At 43.4% G+C, this 19,654-nt stretch overlaps 2 protein-coding genes across 2 annotated transcripts in view; one reads left to right on the top strand and one right to left on the bottom strand.

The window, feature by feature from the left end:
- Positions 1 to 6,520, top strand: part of pcsk2 (proprotein convertase subtilisin/kexin type 2) — a gene marked incomplete at both ends in the record, with an annotated part of 62,193 nt that extends 55,673 nt beyond the window's left edge. Inside the window, 2 exons of the mRNA XM_083696274.1 lie at positions 274 to 501; positions 6,034 to 6,520. Coding sequence (XP_083552400.1) covers positions 274 to 501; positions 6,034 to 6,520 — 715 coding nt within the window. The remainder of the gene's footprint in view (positions 1 to 273; positions 502 to 6,033) is intronic.
- Positions 6,521 to 9,119: 2,599 nt separating this feature from the next.
- bfsp1 (beaded filament structural protein 1) lies at positions 9,120 to 19,654 on the bottom strand (the record flags this gene model as incomplete). Its single annotated transcript, XM_083695024.1, has 8 exons — positions 9,120 to 10,075; positions 10,604 to 10,695; positions 11,366 to 11,586; positions 12,656 to 12,769; positions 13,561 to 13,650; positions 16,876 to 16,971; positions 18,449 to 18,509; positions 19,284 to 19,654. The coding sequence occupies 8 exons, from the start codon at positions 19,652 to 19,654 to the stop codon at positions 9,120 to 9,122; spliced, it is 2,001 nt and encodes a 666-aa protein (XP_083551150.1).

Consider the following 19,654-nt stretch of genomic DNA (forward strand, 5'->3'; position numbering starts at 1 on the left):
GTAGACATTTTGTACTGCACCAGTCTAAGTTAAATATTCTAGTCATGAAAGCATGTGAAAATGATCTTCGTTATTAGTAAGAAGGCACACAGTAGTGATGTCCGTCAGTGTGTAGTGATCACAGACACATGGACGGAAGGAAGGACGGACAGACAGACAGATTACAGTTCTCTCTCTCACCTATAATATGCATCTAACCCTATGACTTTATTACCTCCCCTTCCCCTCTCTCTCTGTCTCCCCCTTTCCCCCATTCCCCCATTCTCCCCCCAGCCCTAACTTGACATGGCGGGACATGCAGCACCTGTCAGTCCTGACATCCAAGAGGAACCAGCTCCATGACGAGGTGCACCAGTGGAGGAGGAATGGCGTGGGTCTGGAGTTCAACCACCTGTTTGGCTACGGTGTGCTAGATGCAGGGGGCATGGTCAAGATGGCCAAGGAGTGGAAGACTGTTCCTGAGCGCTTTCACTGTGTGGCAGGATCTGTGCAGGACACCCAGTAAGTGGCAATGATGATAAGAATGATCCAAAATAGTGATGAATTGTATTTTGTGTGTGTGTATTTTTGCTATTACATCAAATAGATTTTGGACGAAACATTTGGTAGAGGTGGGCAACGCTTACTGTTAGACCAACCCAGAGCAACTGAATTGTTTTCAGTTCACCAGGTCTTGAACTGTTTTACATTGTATGGGGTTACTGCAGCTATTAGGGCCACATTGTCCACTCCCTCTGACAACAACAGGCCTGTGGGTAATGTAGTCCTTTGATTACAGTCCAGCCATCTGGTGTGTACTGTGGAGGGAATCCTCAGAGTTTGGTTGCCTCACTGCCTGCTGCAGCTGCATTTGTCTCTGGTGCCTATGGTCTCCCCCTTCCCCCGTCTCCCCCGGTTCTCCTTGGTTTCCCTTATTTCCCCCTCTCCTCCCGTTTCCCTCTCCCCCTCTGCCTTCCATCCCTTCTCCCCCTGTCTCTGCAACTGCTTCCCCCTACCAGTTCAATCAGCCTGTCCCTATTGCCTTCGGCTTCTGTTCCTCTCAATAATTAGACCACCTCACATCGCCCAACGCTGGGTGCCTTGGCAACACTGTCAATTAGACAGAGTGACAGGTAGACGGAGAGAGAGTGAGAAGAGAGGGAGAGAGAGGTAGGGAGGAAGAAGGAAAGAGAGAGAAAGAGAAAGTGTAAGAGTACTGCACCCCCTCTACCTGAATACCATCCCTTTGGTTTTCCTTCTTAATCAGTGTTCCACATTAGTGGCGACCACGGCAACACAGCAGAATGACAATTACCTTGTGATAGAGAATGTGTGTGTGTGTGTCCATGCATGCGTGTGCGTGCCTGTGATTGTGTGACTCTCTCAAATGATTCCAGTCATACCAGATGAGTGTGTGTGTGTCCGTGTGTGGCGAGAACAATGTGCTATCGATCACTTTGGCTGACGTGAGTAAGGTTTTTAAACGTGTCAACATCCGCAAAGCATTGTCCTCAGAGCATGGGCTGACCAGCTGGCAGATGTATTCACTGATATATTCAACCTCTCCCTGTCCCAGTCTGTAATCCCCACCTGTTTTAAGGTTACCACAATCGTTCCAGTGCCCAAAAAGGTAACCTGCCATAATGACTATTACCCTGTTGCACTCATCTCTTTCATCATGACGTGCTTTGAGAAGCAGTTTAAGACCCAGATTAACTCCACACTACTTTTCACATTGGACCCACTTCAATGTGCATACCGCCCCAACAAATCCACTGATGACGCCATTGCTCTCACCCTGCACATTGCCCTATCCCACCTGGACAAGAGAGATTCCTATGTGAGAATGCTGTTCATTGACGCAGTTCAGCATTCAACAACATAGTCCCCTCCAAGCTCATCATCAAACTCAGAGACCTGGGTCTTAACACCTCCCTGTGTAGCTGGATCCTTGACTTCCTGACTGGCAGACCGTAGGTGGTGAGGATAGGCAGCATCACCTCCACTCTGACTCTCAACACAGGGGCGCCCCAGGGCTGTGTGCTCAGTCCCCTGCTGTACTCCCTGTTCACCCATGACTGTGTGGCCACACACAGCTCCAACTCCATCATCAAGCTTGCTGATGACACCACTGTGGTTGGCCTGATCACTAACAATGATGAGACAGCCTACAGGGATGAGGTAAGAGTCCTGGCAGACTGGTGCCAGGACAATAATCTCTCCTTCAACATCAGCAAAACTAAGGAGCTGATTGTGGACGAAGGAAGAAGCAGTGGGGGGGGCACACCCCCATTTACGTCGGTGGGGCTGCAGTGGAAAGAGTCAGTGGCTTCAGGTTCCTCTGTGTCCTTATCACTGAGGACATAACATGGTCACACTACACCCATACATTGATCAAGACGGCGCGTCAGCGCCTGTTTTTCCTCAGGTGGCTGAGGAAATTCGGCAAGGCCCCCCGGATCCTCACTAACTTCTACAGGTGCACCATAGAGAGTATGCTGTCCGGTTGTATCACAGCCTGGTACGGCAGCTGCCACTTATATGCACACTATTTATATTACTATGGCTACAGCCCTATATTGTTGTTGTGTTTCTGCTGCTATATACTATGCCACCTTATGTTATTGTTTTTATTATTATAATATTGCATTGCATAGTTGATTGTTGCATAGTTGAGGAGCTAGCTTGGCCTAAGCATTTCATTGCACCGTCTACGGCTGTATTCTGTGTATATGATAAATAAAATTTCATGTGTTGGTAGACTGGTGCCAGGACAATAATCTCCACAGTGTCTCAGAGTGTGATAAAGCCTATATGTAACCTCTTCTAATGAAGCGCTTTAGGCCACTGGCATAAGGCTAGAATCACCCGCTTTCACACAATAGGAGAGGGATAGGGTTAGGATATACATTCAATAGAGAGGAAACACTTTCAACTAAAGCACCACGGACAGGATTCCCTGACCACCTCTAATGGGTAAATAGGTTAAGAAAAAAGTTAAGAAAGTGTATACTTGATCATCTTGATTGCTCGGTGGTTAACTGCGTTAACTGTAATTTGGTGTTGGGAAGAATGACTTGATGAATCTACCGCCACTAGAGCAGAAATGTAAAACAGACCTTGGGCAGTAAGGGTGTTGTGTTTCATATCTGGGATGGTGTCCTTTTTATAAGATAAGTTATGTTGTTTGTGATTCAGACGCTGGCAATACACAAGTGTGGAGGAGACTGCGGTAATACAGTATATCTAGTTCAGAATGGAGTGTGAATCTTTTTTTTATGATGTTATTTTGGGCTTTGATGAATGTTGCAGGACAATCAAGACTCTCATCCCCAATATGTCTCAGCTTCAGGGAGCAGCAGTAGTCCCTATTGTGACAGAGCAGTAATTACAGCAGGGAACATCATGACTGGAGCGCTCCTCTGATGATGGAGAATGTATTTATTATTAATAAATACACACATGCACATGTACACACAAACACACACATACACTGCCCAACATCTATCTGATAGGGACTGTGTTTTTTGGCCCAGCTAGCTGGGTCAGAACACCTCATTATCTGTCCTGGTACCTTGTTGCCTGTGCTTGGCTTGGGTTGTTTAATAGCTGCTGGTCCTTTCAGGCTAGTCTGTCTTCTCTCTCTAGTTTATAACTGAAGGCATTAATTATTGTCACACATTATCTGATGGGATCTCTACACCTGCTGTTCAGGAAAATCAGTTTTCAAGAGCAGATTGAATTTGACGCACATTCACTCACGTATGCACACACCTACACATACACACACACGCACACAACCTGCTTCTTTGGATGACAGTTGCTGTCATCACGGTATCACAGCAGAGGCAATATTCCTCCCGTCTCTGGGTGTGTCATGATCTGGTGACATTTCCACAAGAGACAGGGGCCATCGCCACAACAATGTTCACAGTTCGCTTCAATCATGTCCCAGCTGGTCTGCTCAGCTGAAATGCATTCTGGGTTTTCGCTCTACAGGACCACACAGATCTATCACATCATCTGCAGATGCATAGTGGATACCCATGTCACACAGGTAGATGAATAGTTTGATACTTTTCACAATGCTAAAACCTTTAACTGAAACCATGTATTTGGAGTTGATCATTGTTCATCATTTTTATTATGAATTATCTGGCAAGAAAGCCTTTCATCAAAGACTGTTGAAATCCATTTGCTGTATGTTAGAATCCCAACTCTGAGTACACTGCATGCCTCTTGTTCTCAGGTAAATCACTGCACTGGATATATTCTCAAGTACACCCTGAATCATAATGACCCACAAAATCACTGTTTAACACTGGACTTCAAAACCCCAGCAACCCTATATGCTCATCATAGTACTCTACCAATATACTGTATCTCTCTGGCTCCCTACTCTCTCTCTCTCTCACTCTCTCAATTCCAACTCTCCCCCTTATATCTTTCTCTCTCTCTCCATCCCTCTCTTCCTGCTTTAATCAGAGAGCAATAGCAGTAATCGTGTAGAGAAGTGGCCTCTACCTCTAATAATGCCATTAGGTCCACTTACCGCAGGTCAGTCCACTACTGCCCTGCCAGGCTCTCACCCTCTCACCACAATAGATGGAGTCAGCACTGTAAACAGAGAAAAAAAACAAAAAAACAAGCCTGCTTTTACAGCTGAGGCTGACCATCCTCCTCTCAAGAAGGCTATTTGTCCAACCCAGCTCTATCATATTGTGAAAAGAGGAAAAAAGGTACTAGAATTCTCAGATGGTTCCATAATGGCAAATATTGCTAGGCCCTTCACCCCAGGAGGGTGGGCAGTGGAAGACTGAGGGCAGCATGGTCTGGTACGCCTTACTTTTAACAAAAGGGTTGGATTTTTGGTAACAATGTAGGTTACTTAATGTGAGTTTCCATTTAGTTTTGTCCTGGTTTTGTTTAATCCATTTCAAAATAGGTTCCTTAAATACAATATAAGCATGACATTCAACACCAATGAACACAACAGAGCATATAGTAAGATTTAAGTGGACAAATTAGATAGCAATGATTTTGAAATTCCCTGAAATTCTACAGCTTGGCAAATCTTTGTAATCAACATTAACCAACCTCAACACTTGATTTTATACAGTATGTCCGTCCACAGTCTGTTTCTTGAATGGACCTCCATTGTTAATGGGCCTCCTAATTCATGTTTGTGCGATCCTTATGTTTGTTAATGGGATACATGTTCTCTGTTCACCACTGTTTTATCAAGGCTTGAGAAAGTGCCTCTGGCTAGCCTCTAGGCCTCTCTATGGAGTTTCACCCCAGTCTTTCTTATACCGCTTTGCATTCTCATTCTCAGAGAATTATTGAACTCTGATCAAGTTTAAACTAGTCGCTTATTCAAGTTGAGTTCAGATATTAATCGAATAATGTTTCAGCCAGTGCCTCTCACTGGGACAAGGACAGTGACATTGGTAATGATGCATGATGAACAAAACCCTGCTGATGTTCCCATGAAGCAGGGCATTCATATATCAACCGCACCTTTACACACCCAGATTGTGATCTAATGAGTTTAGATAGAAGCCTATTGATTTGAGCTCTGTGTTTCCCTATATAAAATTATAATACAAGTAAATGTTTTCAAAGGTAGAATAGTAGAACAGGCAGGTAACATCTCACAGTATCTGCCAAAGCAGAGGGTGAACCCCACTCTTCTACAGCTTAATAGTTTGATGGGAAAGAACACTAGGATTCTGTCATTGTTGTTTTTACGTGGGAGGGGGATCAGAGAGAGAGAGAGAGGGAAAGAAAGAAAGAGAGAGAGAGAGGGAAAGAGAGAGAGAGAGAGAGCGCGCCCCAGTGCTCAGTCAGGGTCTGATGAGTTTCTCTATGTAGGTCAGGTAATAGCTGGAGCTGAGAGAGACAGAGAGAGATGAGTAAGATACAGGGACATCTGTGGCCTGAAATATTACTGTGATAACAATGGATGAACACTCCCTTTCTCTCTCTTCTCTTTTTCCCTCCACCCCCCATTTCTTCCCTTCTCCTTATCTCTCTCTCCCTCCCTCCCTCCAGTAAAATCCAGTCGGGTGACAAACTCATCCTGGCCATCAACACGGATGCCTGTCAGGGGAAGGACAACTTTGTCCGCTACCTAGAGCACGTACAGGCCGTGGTCACTGTCAACGGCAGTCGCCGTGGAGACATTAACATCAACATGACCTCGCCCATGGGCACCAAGTCCATCCTGCTGAGCCGCAGGCCCCGTGATGATGACACCAAGGTGGGCTTTGACAAGTGGCCCTTCATGACTACCCACACCTGGGGAGAGGACCCGCGTGGGACCTGGGTCCTGGAGGTGGGCTTCCAGGGAGACGAGCCACAGAAGGGAGCCCTGAAGGAGTGGACCCTCATGCTGCACGGAACACAAAGTGCCCCTTACATAGACCAGATAGTGCGCGACTACCAGTCCAAACTGGCCATGTCCAAAAAGGAGGAGCTGGAGGAGGAGCTGGACGAGGCAGTGGAGAGGAGTCTGAAGAGTCTACTGAGTAAAAACTAACCACCCTGTTTTACGCATGCCGGCCGGGTTTCTCTCTCTCTCTCTCTCTCTATGTCTCTCTCTCTTTCTCACTCTATCTTTCTTTCGCTCTCCCACACTCTCTCTCCATTAACCTCTGTCAATCCCTTACTCTCCTTTTCTCCATCCTTTCTCTCTCTTCTTTCTGTTTAATCCCTCCTCCTCTCACCTTCGCGCCTCTCGTTCTCTCCTGTCCCACCCCTTTTCTCAGCTTTTTATTTTCTTCTTCTGTGTTGAAATTAGCCCCCAACTTCCAATGAATGTTTCTTGTAATCAATCATGATAAAGTGTAACCTTCAAATAATCTGTTCTGTATTGAGAAAACAAAAATATCCCCATCCACCTTTCTGTCTATGTTTTTTACACTTTACAAAAATGTATATAAACAGACTATATCCACTATATATCATGTTCTTGCTTTCCCTGCCCCTCCATCTCTGAGCAGACAACTATTGTACAGTTTGTGACTGTAAATGATTTTCTGTGTCATTCTACTTAAAGTTTAATATCTTGCAAACAGAGCAGTGATACTTATTTCTGTTTATATTTTTGTGACAAGCACTGTTTATATAAAGAAGAGAAGGATTGTGTGATTCATTTTGCAGCCTGTAGTCCTCTAAGCATATTTCATAACCGTTGACATATTTAAATTATAATAAATCTCTTAAGCTGTTAGTTAAACTAAAGCACTTGATTGATTTGCACCACTCTGCGATAGGCAGGCAGGTACATCAGCAATACTTGAGTCCCTTAGTCAGTTTGAATGAGTCACACAAGACTATGAGATGAGAGATATGTAACTCTGGATGGTTGGGTCTGTGACACTGAGTCTGAGTTCTAAGGTAAGTCATTGTTCCTCACAACCTGTATAGCACTGAGGCCCACTGACCCTATTACATATTAGATTTAGATTAGATATTAGATATTAGATTCTACTCAAGAGCACATAGGCCTATATCAGAGGAACATCCATAGCTACATTTTATGCAGAAACACTTACATTTTGAAAACACTAAGGGCCCAAATGAATACATTCCAGATAGCTGGTTTCCAAGATGACAATTTTTATTATTATTATTCTTGTGCAGAATGAACGCACTGTTCAAATGTAAATGCAGTTAACATTGTAGACATTGTGTAGCTGAGGATATCCTATTTCCACAAATAAGGATCAATGTTTTTTTTGTTATTCTGGAAACTCGCTATCTGCAATTGATTGAATTGGGACCTTATATATATACCTTGGGGTTTTCCACTATTCCTCCTACTTTCTCTCTCTCTCTCTCTCTCTCTCTCTTTCTCTCTCTCTCTCTCTCCCTCCCTTTCTATCTTTCTCTCTTTCTACCCCCTTCCCTCTCCCTGTCTCTTTCTCTCTTTCTCCCTCTCTCCCACTCTCCTCTCCCTATACCCTCTGATAGAGAGATAGAGAGAGAGAGAGAGAGAGAGAGAGAGAGAGAGTGGATTATGCAGAGTGCAGAGGGCACTGTGAACTCCAGGTCGTCACAATGAAAAAAGGATGTGTCTCCTCCAGAGCCTTCACCACTTCAAATAACACCTCTTATTCGGGGGTGAGATGAAAGGGGACTACATAGAGATGCCAGCTGTTTACTAAACAGTGTGCTTGCTCTTATTCTAATTCACTTAGCTCTAGTGTCCTTACTCTAGTGGTCTAGGTCTAACAGGGTCTCCATGTCAGATAGCATTATCCTTAAAAAACCTTCTCTCTGTCATTCGATCATCAGTGAAAGACATACATTACACATGAACACTCCACTGCTTAATTCAAGTGACTATGTTTAACTAGGTCATATTCAAAAAGGTTTCAAAGCGTTGTTGCCTATTCATCGTTTAAACTTGATCTGACACATTGTGATAAGTGTTTGTTTAAGAAGCAACATAGCTGTGAGTGTTCCACACTCTGCACAGTTCCAACATCAAAACACAAAGACAGCACACTTGGTGTTGATTGAACATTGATTTTATTTTATTTTTATTTATTATTAAAGCAATTTAATACACAGCAAGACTGTGTTGAGGGCAGTCGATGGCATCCAATTAAACAAATGAACTCTTGGAGGGTTGTTTGGGGAATGGGTCTGGGTTTGGTATGGTAGCAGAAATCCATAAGGGCAGAAGCATGTCATAATAATATCAATATAGGAAATGTGAGTTTTTCACACATCATTGTTAGTCAGTCAGATCTCTAATGGTTTAATTCTCTTTGCTTTAGGGGACAGGGGGTAGATTGTAGTTTCATTTATTTATAATCCCAAGTTTTCAGACAGTAAAGGCGTAAGGTGTCAGTCGGCGTAAGTAGAAACAACGTGAAAGGAGCATGGAAGGAATGTTCAAGGTGTTTTTAGCAGGGTCGTCCTCTATAGAGAGAACTAGCACTTCTAAACAAGGTTGGTCTCATTCAAGGTACGATTTCTTATTATCTCATATCATATCAGTCTTTGGTGTCTTTATCAGAGTCTCATATCATATCAGTCTCAGTTTTTCCTGCTGGTACAGTACATTGAAGCAAAGTGAAGCTGGTGAGGATTTAGTCCAGAAATCTTTCTGGAATGGGTTTGGAGCCTCAGTGTTTCTTCTTGCTGGTCTTCTCGATCATGGTCTCCACCACCATGGCGGTCTCCTCATAGCCCTTCACCTTGTGGTCATTGGAGAACTTCTCTACTGACTCCACCACCTCCACCTTCTCGTAGCTCATGGAGTCAGGGGGCATGCTGCTGGCGCCGCGGGGGTAGGGCATGGGTGGAGGGCCTCTGCGCCCCCCATTGTCATCCTTTCCTCCTTTGGGCCCGGAGGGCTGGCTAGGGCCGGGAGTAGGACTGGGGGCTTTGGGGCCAGGGCCTGGGGCGGGTTGTGGGGTAGGACTAGGGTCTTTAGGCCTGGGTTGGGGGTCCCTTTTCCCCTTCCCACCACCACCTCCTCCTCCTCCATTCTTCCCTTTACCCCCCTTGTCATCTCCGTCGGAGGGTGGGGTAGGGGTGCGGGGGCCAGGAGGTGGCATCGGCATGGGCTGAGGGGGGGTGGGGGAGGGGTCACTGCGGCCGTATGGGTCATAGGGGGACACCATGCCGTTGCGGATGGTGACAAAGACATGGCCTGCGGAGGGCGTGGAGGTGCAGAAGCAGGGGTCTATATAACTACCGTCACCCGTCACCAGGACGTAGCGCCCCTTAGTGTAGAAGTCTGCGATGGGCTCAGGCTTTTTGTACTTCCTCATGCGGTCTCTGACGATGTTACACAGCGTGTCGAAGGCCTTGCTGATCTGAGCTCCATCTGGGACGTCCTGGGGAGACATACCCATCGACAGAGGCCTGGGCTCTTCCCTCCTCACCTCCCCATCCTCCTCCACCATCATCCCTCTCTTCTCATCCTCATCCCCTGCTGCTCCACCACCGACCCTGTCCTCCTGGCCGCTGTCCATTACATCTTTGGGGGTGATCTCCTTCTTCTTTAGGACCTTCTTGGCCAGGTTCTTCTGGCGAGGCTTGACACTGGTGATGTCCTGAATGGCTTGGGTGATGTCTAGGGAACACACAGGTGGAAAAAACCCACAGTGACAGACAGTGTTTGAACCCAGTTCTCCCACATAATATTCCATTACACCAAAAGGACATCCCAAAGGTCTGAAAGTCACACATGTGTCAGGCAGGGCAGTGTGATTCCAAATCAGCAAAATCACACCACACTAAACCTTCAGTAACACTGTTTCAAAACAGCAGTCCTAATGATAACCATTGTACATCATTATCAGCAGCGATGAATAGATATCAGTAGAGGGTGCATTGTGTGTTTTGTTTGGTATAGCCTTTGTTGGAGGCTCTAAAGGTCCTTGACTGTGAGTGGGCGGACCCACAGTATGTGCTTTGTGGGTGAATCCATGAGGGCCCCTAGTTGTGTCGTTAGCATGTGAAGGTAGCTGACTGTCTGTCTGCTCTGGAGATTATCAGTGTGAAGCAGCTGTGTGTGTGCGTGTGTGTGTGTGTGTGTGTGTGTGTGTGTGTGTGTGTGTGTGTGTGTATGTGTGTGATGTTGTCCTCTCCATATCCTCACCTCTGCCCCTGCTCGACACACTGGGTGTGTGGGTGTAGCGGTAATTTGTTGTGAACAGGGTAATGGGAGTGCCAATTATCGCTGAATTCAACCTGGAGAAAAGAAAAAAGGGGAGAACGTCACCAACACAACAGTATTTGAAAAGGGTATGTTTTTACATGTATTCAGGGTGAAACCCTGGAGCATTTATGCTATAATGGTGAATGTATTATCATTCTTAAGAAATAGACACACAAATAGATCGCATACAAAGTGAAGGGGTTATAATAAAAAAAACATCTTATTCAATTTGAGAGTAAAAGAGAATAGATGGTATTCATGAAGTGAAAAATAATGTGATCACATTTATAGGGAGGAAATGCTATTCTACAAAAAGTAGATTCTTATTGAGATTTTCACATGGTTGAATCCATCAGTGAGTTGATAACAAACCTAGGTTGTCAAAGAGTGCCATCCTGTGGCTGCTGTTGTTTCAAAGCAGTTTTCTACAATGGGGATTCCCTGAATCAATCACTTTCACCTCTGCTGACCACTGCTTGGGTCTCAACAAAATGTCTGTGGACTAGGTGGTGTTGCCAGAATATCGACTATCTATCCTGTCTTTTAAGATCAGTATTAATGGAGTTCCAGGCGGTTCCAGATATGTGTGTGTTACGTTACCTGTGTGTCTAGGTGTACGTGTGTATCTATTTTAACCTTTATTTTACTAGAGTATGTGTGTGTCTGTGTATAGAGGTGTGTGACCGTGCTACAGTATGTTACCTGTTGTCCTCATTCTCGATTATCCTCTTGTACCTCTCCAGCTCGTTCTCCAGGGAGGTCTGGTACATGGCCAGGTGACGGCACTCGTTGGTGTATTTCTCCAGTGACCTCTCGGCCTCCTCAATGTCCTTCCTCAGAGACTCGATCTGCTCGTTGTACAGCTGAATCTCATCATCATAGCTCTCCTGGGTGCTCTTGATGGCTTGCTCCAACACTGAGGTCTGAGAGAGAGAGAGAGAGAGAGAGTGGATTATGCAGAGTGCAGAGGGCACTGTGACCTCCAGGTCATCACAATGAAAAAAGGATGTGTCTCCTCCAGAGCCTTCACCACTTCAAATAACACCTCTTATTTGGGGGTGAGAGGAAAGGGGACTACATAAAGACTCCAGCTGTTTACTAAACAGTGTGCTTGCTCTTATTCTAATTCACTTAGCTCTAGTGTCCTTACTCTAGAGAGAGAGAGACACACACACACACACACACACACACACACACACACACACACACACACACACACACACACACAAAGAATGGACATTTAACCCTATTTAAACATTGACCATTAACATTGCTGTGCATGGTCTTGGCCTAGCTGTTTAATCAGATTAATATTGATTCCAAAAGTCTAGAGAAATATTTATTTAATTTATTTCTATAAAATAACAAGGGTTCTTACACTGTTCGCCTATTCCCTTATCTAGGGAATAAAGACATTCATGAGGTACAGGCTATACAACATGAACAGACTGAAGAACAACATTTGACAAGATAGCTGAGGTATCTCTTTAGTTAAAACCTGTGGGAACAAAACAAAATCCATATCAAGGGATATTCAAGAAAGGAATTATGCAACTGGATATAGAGAAAATAGATCATGGACTTAAAGACTACTTTGAGGAGGCTATTGAGAGTCCTGTGTTTTCTTAGTATTCACCAGTATTGTTCTTCTCCCAAGAGAGAATACACACCTGTATCCACCTGCATGTCTATGGGTTTATTGTCATGAGAAGACAATGACTGGTAAATAGTGGTAAGCCTGTGCAACTGCCACTAAGGTTGAAACTATGCTCCATGTTATCATGGGTGCATCTCAATAGTCCTCCTCTCCTCATTTCCTTCTCTTCCCTGATTAGAAAAACAAGTGTAAGTAATCACAACTTCTCTGTAGGCCTCAGCCATATTGCTTTCTGTGTTTAAACACAAGAAAAGATGTGAAGACGAGGAAAGGAGGACACTTTGGGACAGACCCTCCCTACCCAAACCCTGGTTGTCATGGTGACAGTGCCCTACCTCAGTCTGCACACGATGCCTTTGCCCCTGGAGCTGACAGAGGGCGCTCTTGTATTCCTCCAGCTGGCTCTGCAGGGCTGGTACCTTCCTCTGGGCCAGGAGCTTCTCCTGCTCCTTCACAACACAGAGAGAGGAAAGACATTTAGACTGCACCGTACATTTCACAGGAGTTGCTGTCATGATGTTGTTCTGCATACAGTTGTTCATATTCTACTTTGGTTAGGATACACAGTAGACCAGGGTTCCTAGGACATCTGTATCTGATTGCCTTAATATGACTTTAATGGCATTGAAGTGGGAGGCTTATAACTTCATCAACAGACAGACAGATAGACAGATGAAGAGACAACATAGACAGCATACACAGAGCTGGGATAAACTGTCATAGTGCACAGAAACCAATTGCTGAACAGTCACACACATTACACACATTTTAACAGACCTCAGCATATTCATATTCATCTCAACACATAAACAGATATTTCAACACATTTGAGATATAGTATGATTACAGAATGATTCTCCACAGTTCAGCCCACATAGCTGATCCAACTGTTCCTTCCTCTGTTAGGTGACATCTGTCCTGACACACCCTGACTCAGCTTTTTACTTCTCTGACACACATACAGACACACACACATACTCACACAAACACACGCACGCACGCACGCACGCACGCACGCACGCACGCACGCACGCACGCACGCACGCACGCACGCACACACACACACACACACACACACACACACACACACACACAGCCTGCTCGGACAACAAGGTGAAAAAAAGTCTAACAGGTATCTTTGGGAAGGCCGACACAATTGAAGTTTAAATGTTCAGGTTAAGGTTAGGGTTACGTTTAGGGTCATTTTAAGGATCCCAGTTTGTAGCTACCATGACCTTACCTCAGAGATGCCCACTGCCACGTTGGCCAGTGGTGTCGTCTGGTTGATTTGGTGCAGGATGTTTACGTAGGTCTGGATCTCTGCCAGGTTCTGTAGGGGTAAGACACGAAAACAACAATATATCAGATAGCACAGAATCATTAGTATAACATTACATTTTAGTAATTTAGCTCAAATCTTGAGAGAGCAATTTACAACAAGTGCATTTGTCTAAAGTAAATGAAAGAACTACGTATCTGAATAATCTCATACTGTACTCATCGTACATCTCATGTACTGTACAGTAAAACATATCTAGTGCACATTAGACATTCCATGTTTCATCAATACATGCTTCACATACAGAGTGTGTATGACATATTGAGGATGATCTGGGGACACATGAGAGTCCAGTACCCACATTAAAGGTACAATTTGTAGATTTGAGGTTAGTACTAAATGGCCATGATACATTGGTAGTGATCAAGGAATGAGATTGCATGATAAAGAACGTTCATTATAGAGAGCAGTTTTGGTCCAGACAAGGCACTTTCTGAAATCTGGTGTCATGGCCGAGCACTGGCCATTTGTATGATTTGTGGATATGTACACATTATCTGGCCATTTGTATGATTTGTGGATATGTACACATTATCTGGCCATTTGTATGATTTGTGGATATGTACACATTATCTGCTACATTTTCAGATTTTTAGTGTCGCCAAAGAGGGGAGCAACATGCAAAACTACATGCTACACCATTAATAAGACAGGTTAGATAAAATGGTACCCATAAAGGTCACTATCATTATATGGCAATGGAGAGAATAGCACTGTAGATATTGGATTTATTCTGACTGCTGTATCCTTATTGCACACTCAACAATAGGAACATTTAATATGTCCCCTGAATATATCTGTTAGTATTCAGAATAGGGAATAGTTCTAATTCAGCACCATAGAAAACTCTCATCTACATATCTTGTTTGATGTGGACCTATTCTTTTATGTTGCATCTCATACAGTAACTATGTCTTTTCATTACAGCAGTGCTTTGTGCTGAGAAAATCTAGTCAACCATTTCATTATGTCACATTTTCCCCAACTGCTTCCCCTAAATGAGAACATATCCAAAAGAAGAGAATCTTTCAGAGATGAACATCAATTTAATGAAAGTGTATTATATATAATGGAATGGTTTGATAGGCAGGTACAGGTACTCTTGCTATGCTGAGCTCCACTCCTCTCTTCACTCTTTCTTTTGTTTTCTCTTTCTCTTTTGTTCTCTCTTCCTGTTTGTCTATCTGTATGTATATCTCTGTCTGTCTGTCTGTCTGTCTGTCTGTCTGTCTGTCTGTCTGTCTGTCTGTCTGCCTCTCTGTCTGCCTGCCTGCCTGCCTCTGCCTCTGTCTGTCTGTCTCTCCATTCTCTACTCTACTCTAATCCCCCCTCCCCATCCCTACTATCCTGACTCTAATATAAGCCAACTGTTGTTGACCTAACATTAGACTATTGACAGTGTTATGCCTCATTATGATCCTCTCCTGTAGAGATTGTTTAGTTTAGTTAATTAGGATCAACATAGGTGTTGCAAATGAGGACAAAACTGAAATTGTCTTAATTGGCCCCGAAGACAAATGGGCTATGCTTTTAAACAGCCTTGGGAATCTAACTCTTTTGATTAAGTCAGAGGTTACAAGTCTTGGTGTTATCTTAGACTCTGATCTGCGTTTTAATTCCCACATCAGCAAGGTGACCAAGACAGCCTTTTTTCATCTGAGAAACATTGCCAAGGTGTGGCCATTTTTAACTCAGTGGGATGCTGAAAAACTGATTCATGCTTTTATTTCAAGTACGTAGACTTGACTTTTTACTGGCCTCCCCAAGAAGTCTATAGACAGGTTCCAACTAATTCAAAACTCTGCTGCTAGGCTACTGACAAAAACTAAGAGGAGAGAGCATATCACTCCAGTCTTAACTGCTCTGCACTGGCTCCCTGTATTGTTTAGAATTGACTTCAAAGTTCTTCTACTCCTTGTATTAAACACTAAATGGGCTGGGACCATCCTACCTTACTGATTCGCTGACAATCTATATGCCCTCAAGAGCACTCAGGTCCTCTGCTGCTGGCTTATTGAAGGTTACTATCAAAACCCAAAAGAAAGTTGGTGATGCGGCATTTATTAACTATGCCCCTAAACTGTGGAATACGGTACCTCAAGAAATCACGGAAGCAAGCTCAGTAATCTTTAAGTGCCAGTTAAAAGCCTGTCTCTTCAATTTAACTTTCAATTAGCATTGTATTTATGCTACTATCTCTGCTGATTTTATTGTATTGATCAACTATTTATGCAACTAGATTGAGTGATGCTGCTTTTATTGTATTGATTAATTATGTTATAGTTGTTTTTGTTTTTAATCTGCTCTTGCACTGCACTTTGCTGATGTTTTGGTTGTTCTCGTTTTTTAATCTGTTCCTTTTTTCTTTCTTTTGCGTTGTATTGTACAGCACTTTGAGCTGCATTCTTATGTATAAAAAGTGCTATCTTATGATTATGATTATGATTATGATTATTATTATTATTATTATTATTATTATTATTATTATTATTATTATTATAACTCAACAAGCGTATAACAAATTATACAAAAATGATGCTGGGGGTTTGACTGCTATTGTACAAAAAGGGGATACTATGGCTGTGAGCCTAATGATATATTATGTATTATATTACAGAATATATCCCAATAATTACATAAATTAACAATATATACTTATAATCATAATGATTAGTCATCAAAGTTTAGTCATAATGACTATTATTTGTAAATGAGGGCAGAAGAGTTTGGTAAGACACAGGGTTCATGATTACATAAACACTCAGCCTTTAACTGCGTCTCGTCATTCGTGTCTCTCTAAGGTGTTATGCCTAACTTGTTTCACTATAACCTGATTATGAGTAAATGATTTGTCCAATAACAAGTTTAATAGCCCTGATAAGCATGTTTCCCAAGCAAATAGAATGCATTTTCAAGGTAAACACCTTGACACTATGGGGGATTATTAAACCCATTTCTCATTGGTTGGATTTCAGTATTAATTGATTAGAATTATACAGTTCATCGAAAGAGCAAGAGAGCACATATTCACTGTAGGTTGAATGGTCTATGTGCCAGTCTCATTTGAAGATATGAGACCTGCAATACTTCCTTCATGGCCAACTGCACAAAGAACACTGGACATTAGTATTATGCATCTGACTAATGTGAATTCAATGTGTCAATGTTTTAATTGTATCTATCCCCACTCAAATACATTATTGGATAAATAAATACCTTCTTGTGTCTGTCTTTGGTGGAGTTGATGTCATCCTGTAGAAACTGGGATTGGATCTGAAACTCTAAGTTTCTCAGCAGGGCCGTGTCTGCCTCCTATCATAGCAGAGTGGAGAGAAGAGGAGAAGAAAGGAGAGAAGAGGAGGATAATAGAGAAGAAGGGAGGAAAGAAGAGGAGATGGAAGGGGAGGAGAGGAGAAGAGAGGGGAGGGGAGGAGAAGAGAGGAGAGGAATGGAGAGGTAAGGGGAGGGTAGGATGGGAGAGGAGGAGAAGGGAGGGTGGGACGGGAGGAGAGGAGTGGAGAGAAGAGGAGAGGGTAGGAGAGGAGAGAAAGGGAAGGGAGAGGATACATTCTCAATTAAGTATAGAAGAGCTCTATTATGGAATTCTAACACACACCAGATTAACATTTCTCCATCACTGTCAATTTACAAAAAACAACATCTCAAAAGGTCATTCATCACCATGTCTGTATAAATACTATTTGATTGTATTTGACTGTTTGGTTTTGTTGCTTTTCTCTCCTTTTATTTACATGTACTTTTAATGTATTCTACTTTCATTTTTTCTTCCCTTTGTATGCCTAATGTACACCCTTGTGTGTTTTATTTCTTATCCAAGATTAAGTGGTGAGGTTTCGATATAGCCTCGGGTTTCTCGCCTCACCCACATTCATTGTTGTACAAATGTATCATTTAGATTTCTTTGTTTTATTTGCATCGGCATCCTGCTCTTTCTTTTGTGCTAAATAAATAAAAAATAGAAAAAGAAAGGGAAGTTAAAAAGGGAGGAGAAGAGAGGGAGCGACGGGAGAGAAAAGCCGGGTGGAGAGGAGAGGAGAGGAGAGGAGAGGAGAGGAGAGGAGAGGAGAGGAGAGGAGAGGAGAGGAGATGGGGAGGAAAAGAGATGAGGAGGTATCTATCTCCAAAGTGCCTCACACAACAGGACAACGGTGCTAATACTGATCTGAGCGGCACACATATCCTGCTGTTCACTAGTTCCTCTTTCTATAGTTCTGAAGCGTGCCGTCAGAATGTAGTTTGTTTGAGCTTGTCACTCTATTACACCCAAAGCCATTGAGGTCAGTGCCTTACTAACTCCAACAGCCAGAGATGAGAAGTAACTTGGATGAAGTTCCATAATACATTATTTTTGAGAACTCCATAAGATATGCCACATACTCTAAGTAATACTGGGTTTGCAGTGACACGATTCAATTATGATTATAACCCTCTGGATAATCCTGAAGCACATTATAGATCCAGACAGATTATGTCCAAATAAGTATTTTTGAAATGCCATATTGGACATAACCCAAGTACTGTGAATTCACAGCCAGGCGAGGACATGCAAAGATACTTGACATATGCATCAATAGATAATGTTTCTAATTTTGTAAATTAGAAACCAAGAAGGAAATGCATATACAGGGAAATGCGGAGAAGCCCTTTTTTCTAAAAGTGTTTAACATTAATCAATTAATTGTCTTAAAAAACATGGTGAATTAAATTAAATGGCAAAGTTGAATGAATAAGTTAAATTATAGTTTAGTTAATTTCACTCTGTCCGTACCTTGTTGAGTTGTTCCAATGTGCCCCGCAGCTGCTCCTGATACTCACATTCATTTCTGTATCTATGGAGCACAAAACATCAGCACGGTTTTACCTACAGTATGAGGTCACCTATTTTACATCTGTAAATCTGGATTTAATGTAAATCATAACAGATGTTCATATCCAGAGTAACATCATCATAACCTACTGTAAGTGTTTTCAGTTAAAATCAGTTAACACTACAATATGATGAAAAAAATAAACAGTTTTTATAGTGTTGTTGCATGCATGGGAGAATTGACATCGTGTGTTTGCGTTGCTGTTTCTTTTCAAGCACATGAGGTACAATCGAGGCAGACCTTAATGGTTTTCTCATCACATCTCTATTGATTACCTCTCCGTTGTTGCCAATCTACTTTTCTCCCCTTGAAACCACTCATGTTTGAAACCATGAAACCGCAAAGCGTACTGTTCAGTGCGCTATTCCTCTTACAGTAGGCTACTTAAAATTCATCTTGGTCTCGGGGTGCGAAGGGTTATTTAATCATACATTCAGTCAATCTCGACGCCAGGCATCTCTCCTGGCCTGGCCTGGTCAATAATTCCCTAAAGCGCCCATCTCAAATCGCTCACATCTAATACGTCTGAGATGGAGCCTTCAGCTGTACACAAGGCAGGTATGAGTGGTTGTTTTATAACTGGAGGAGGACACGTTCTTTATTTAGACAGGTACAATATGTGATGCACTGTCTTGAGTAGTGCGCACAGAGGATGGTCTCCAAATAGACTACACATTTCATCTCCCTGTCTCCCACACATTTTAGCCCTAACCATACATAAACACACACACTCACTTGTTGGTGAACTCATCCAGCATACGGCAGGCATCTTTCAGCTCGCGCTCGAGTTTGGCACGGTCGGCGGAGAGCTCGCGGATGCGCTGACGGTTAAGGCCAATCTGCTCGGTGAAGGCCTCCTCGAGCCCACTGGCTTCCTCCATGCGCTGCAGCGTCTCCAGCTGTTTACGGAACACGGCATTGCGCTGCTCCAGCACGCGCGCCCGGTTGATGTACCGGGCAAAGCGACTGTTGAGCTCCTGCAGGTTCTCCCAGCCCTGGATGGCCGAGGCGCCCGCCGACATGTCGGTGCTCGAGGGCTCCTCGAAGACGTCAGAGCGCTCATACTTCTCCTTGCGCACCTCGCGCAGGTAGCTGGTCTTGTACAT

This window comes from Argentina silus, assembly GCF_951799395.1.
Source record: "Argentina silus genome assembly, chromosome: X".
In the NCBI taxonomy this organism is placed as follows: Eukaryota; Metazoa; Chordata; class Actinopteri; order Argentiniformes; family Argentinidae; genus Argentina; species Argentina silus.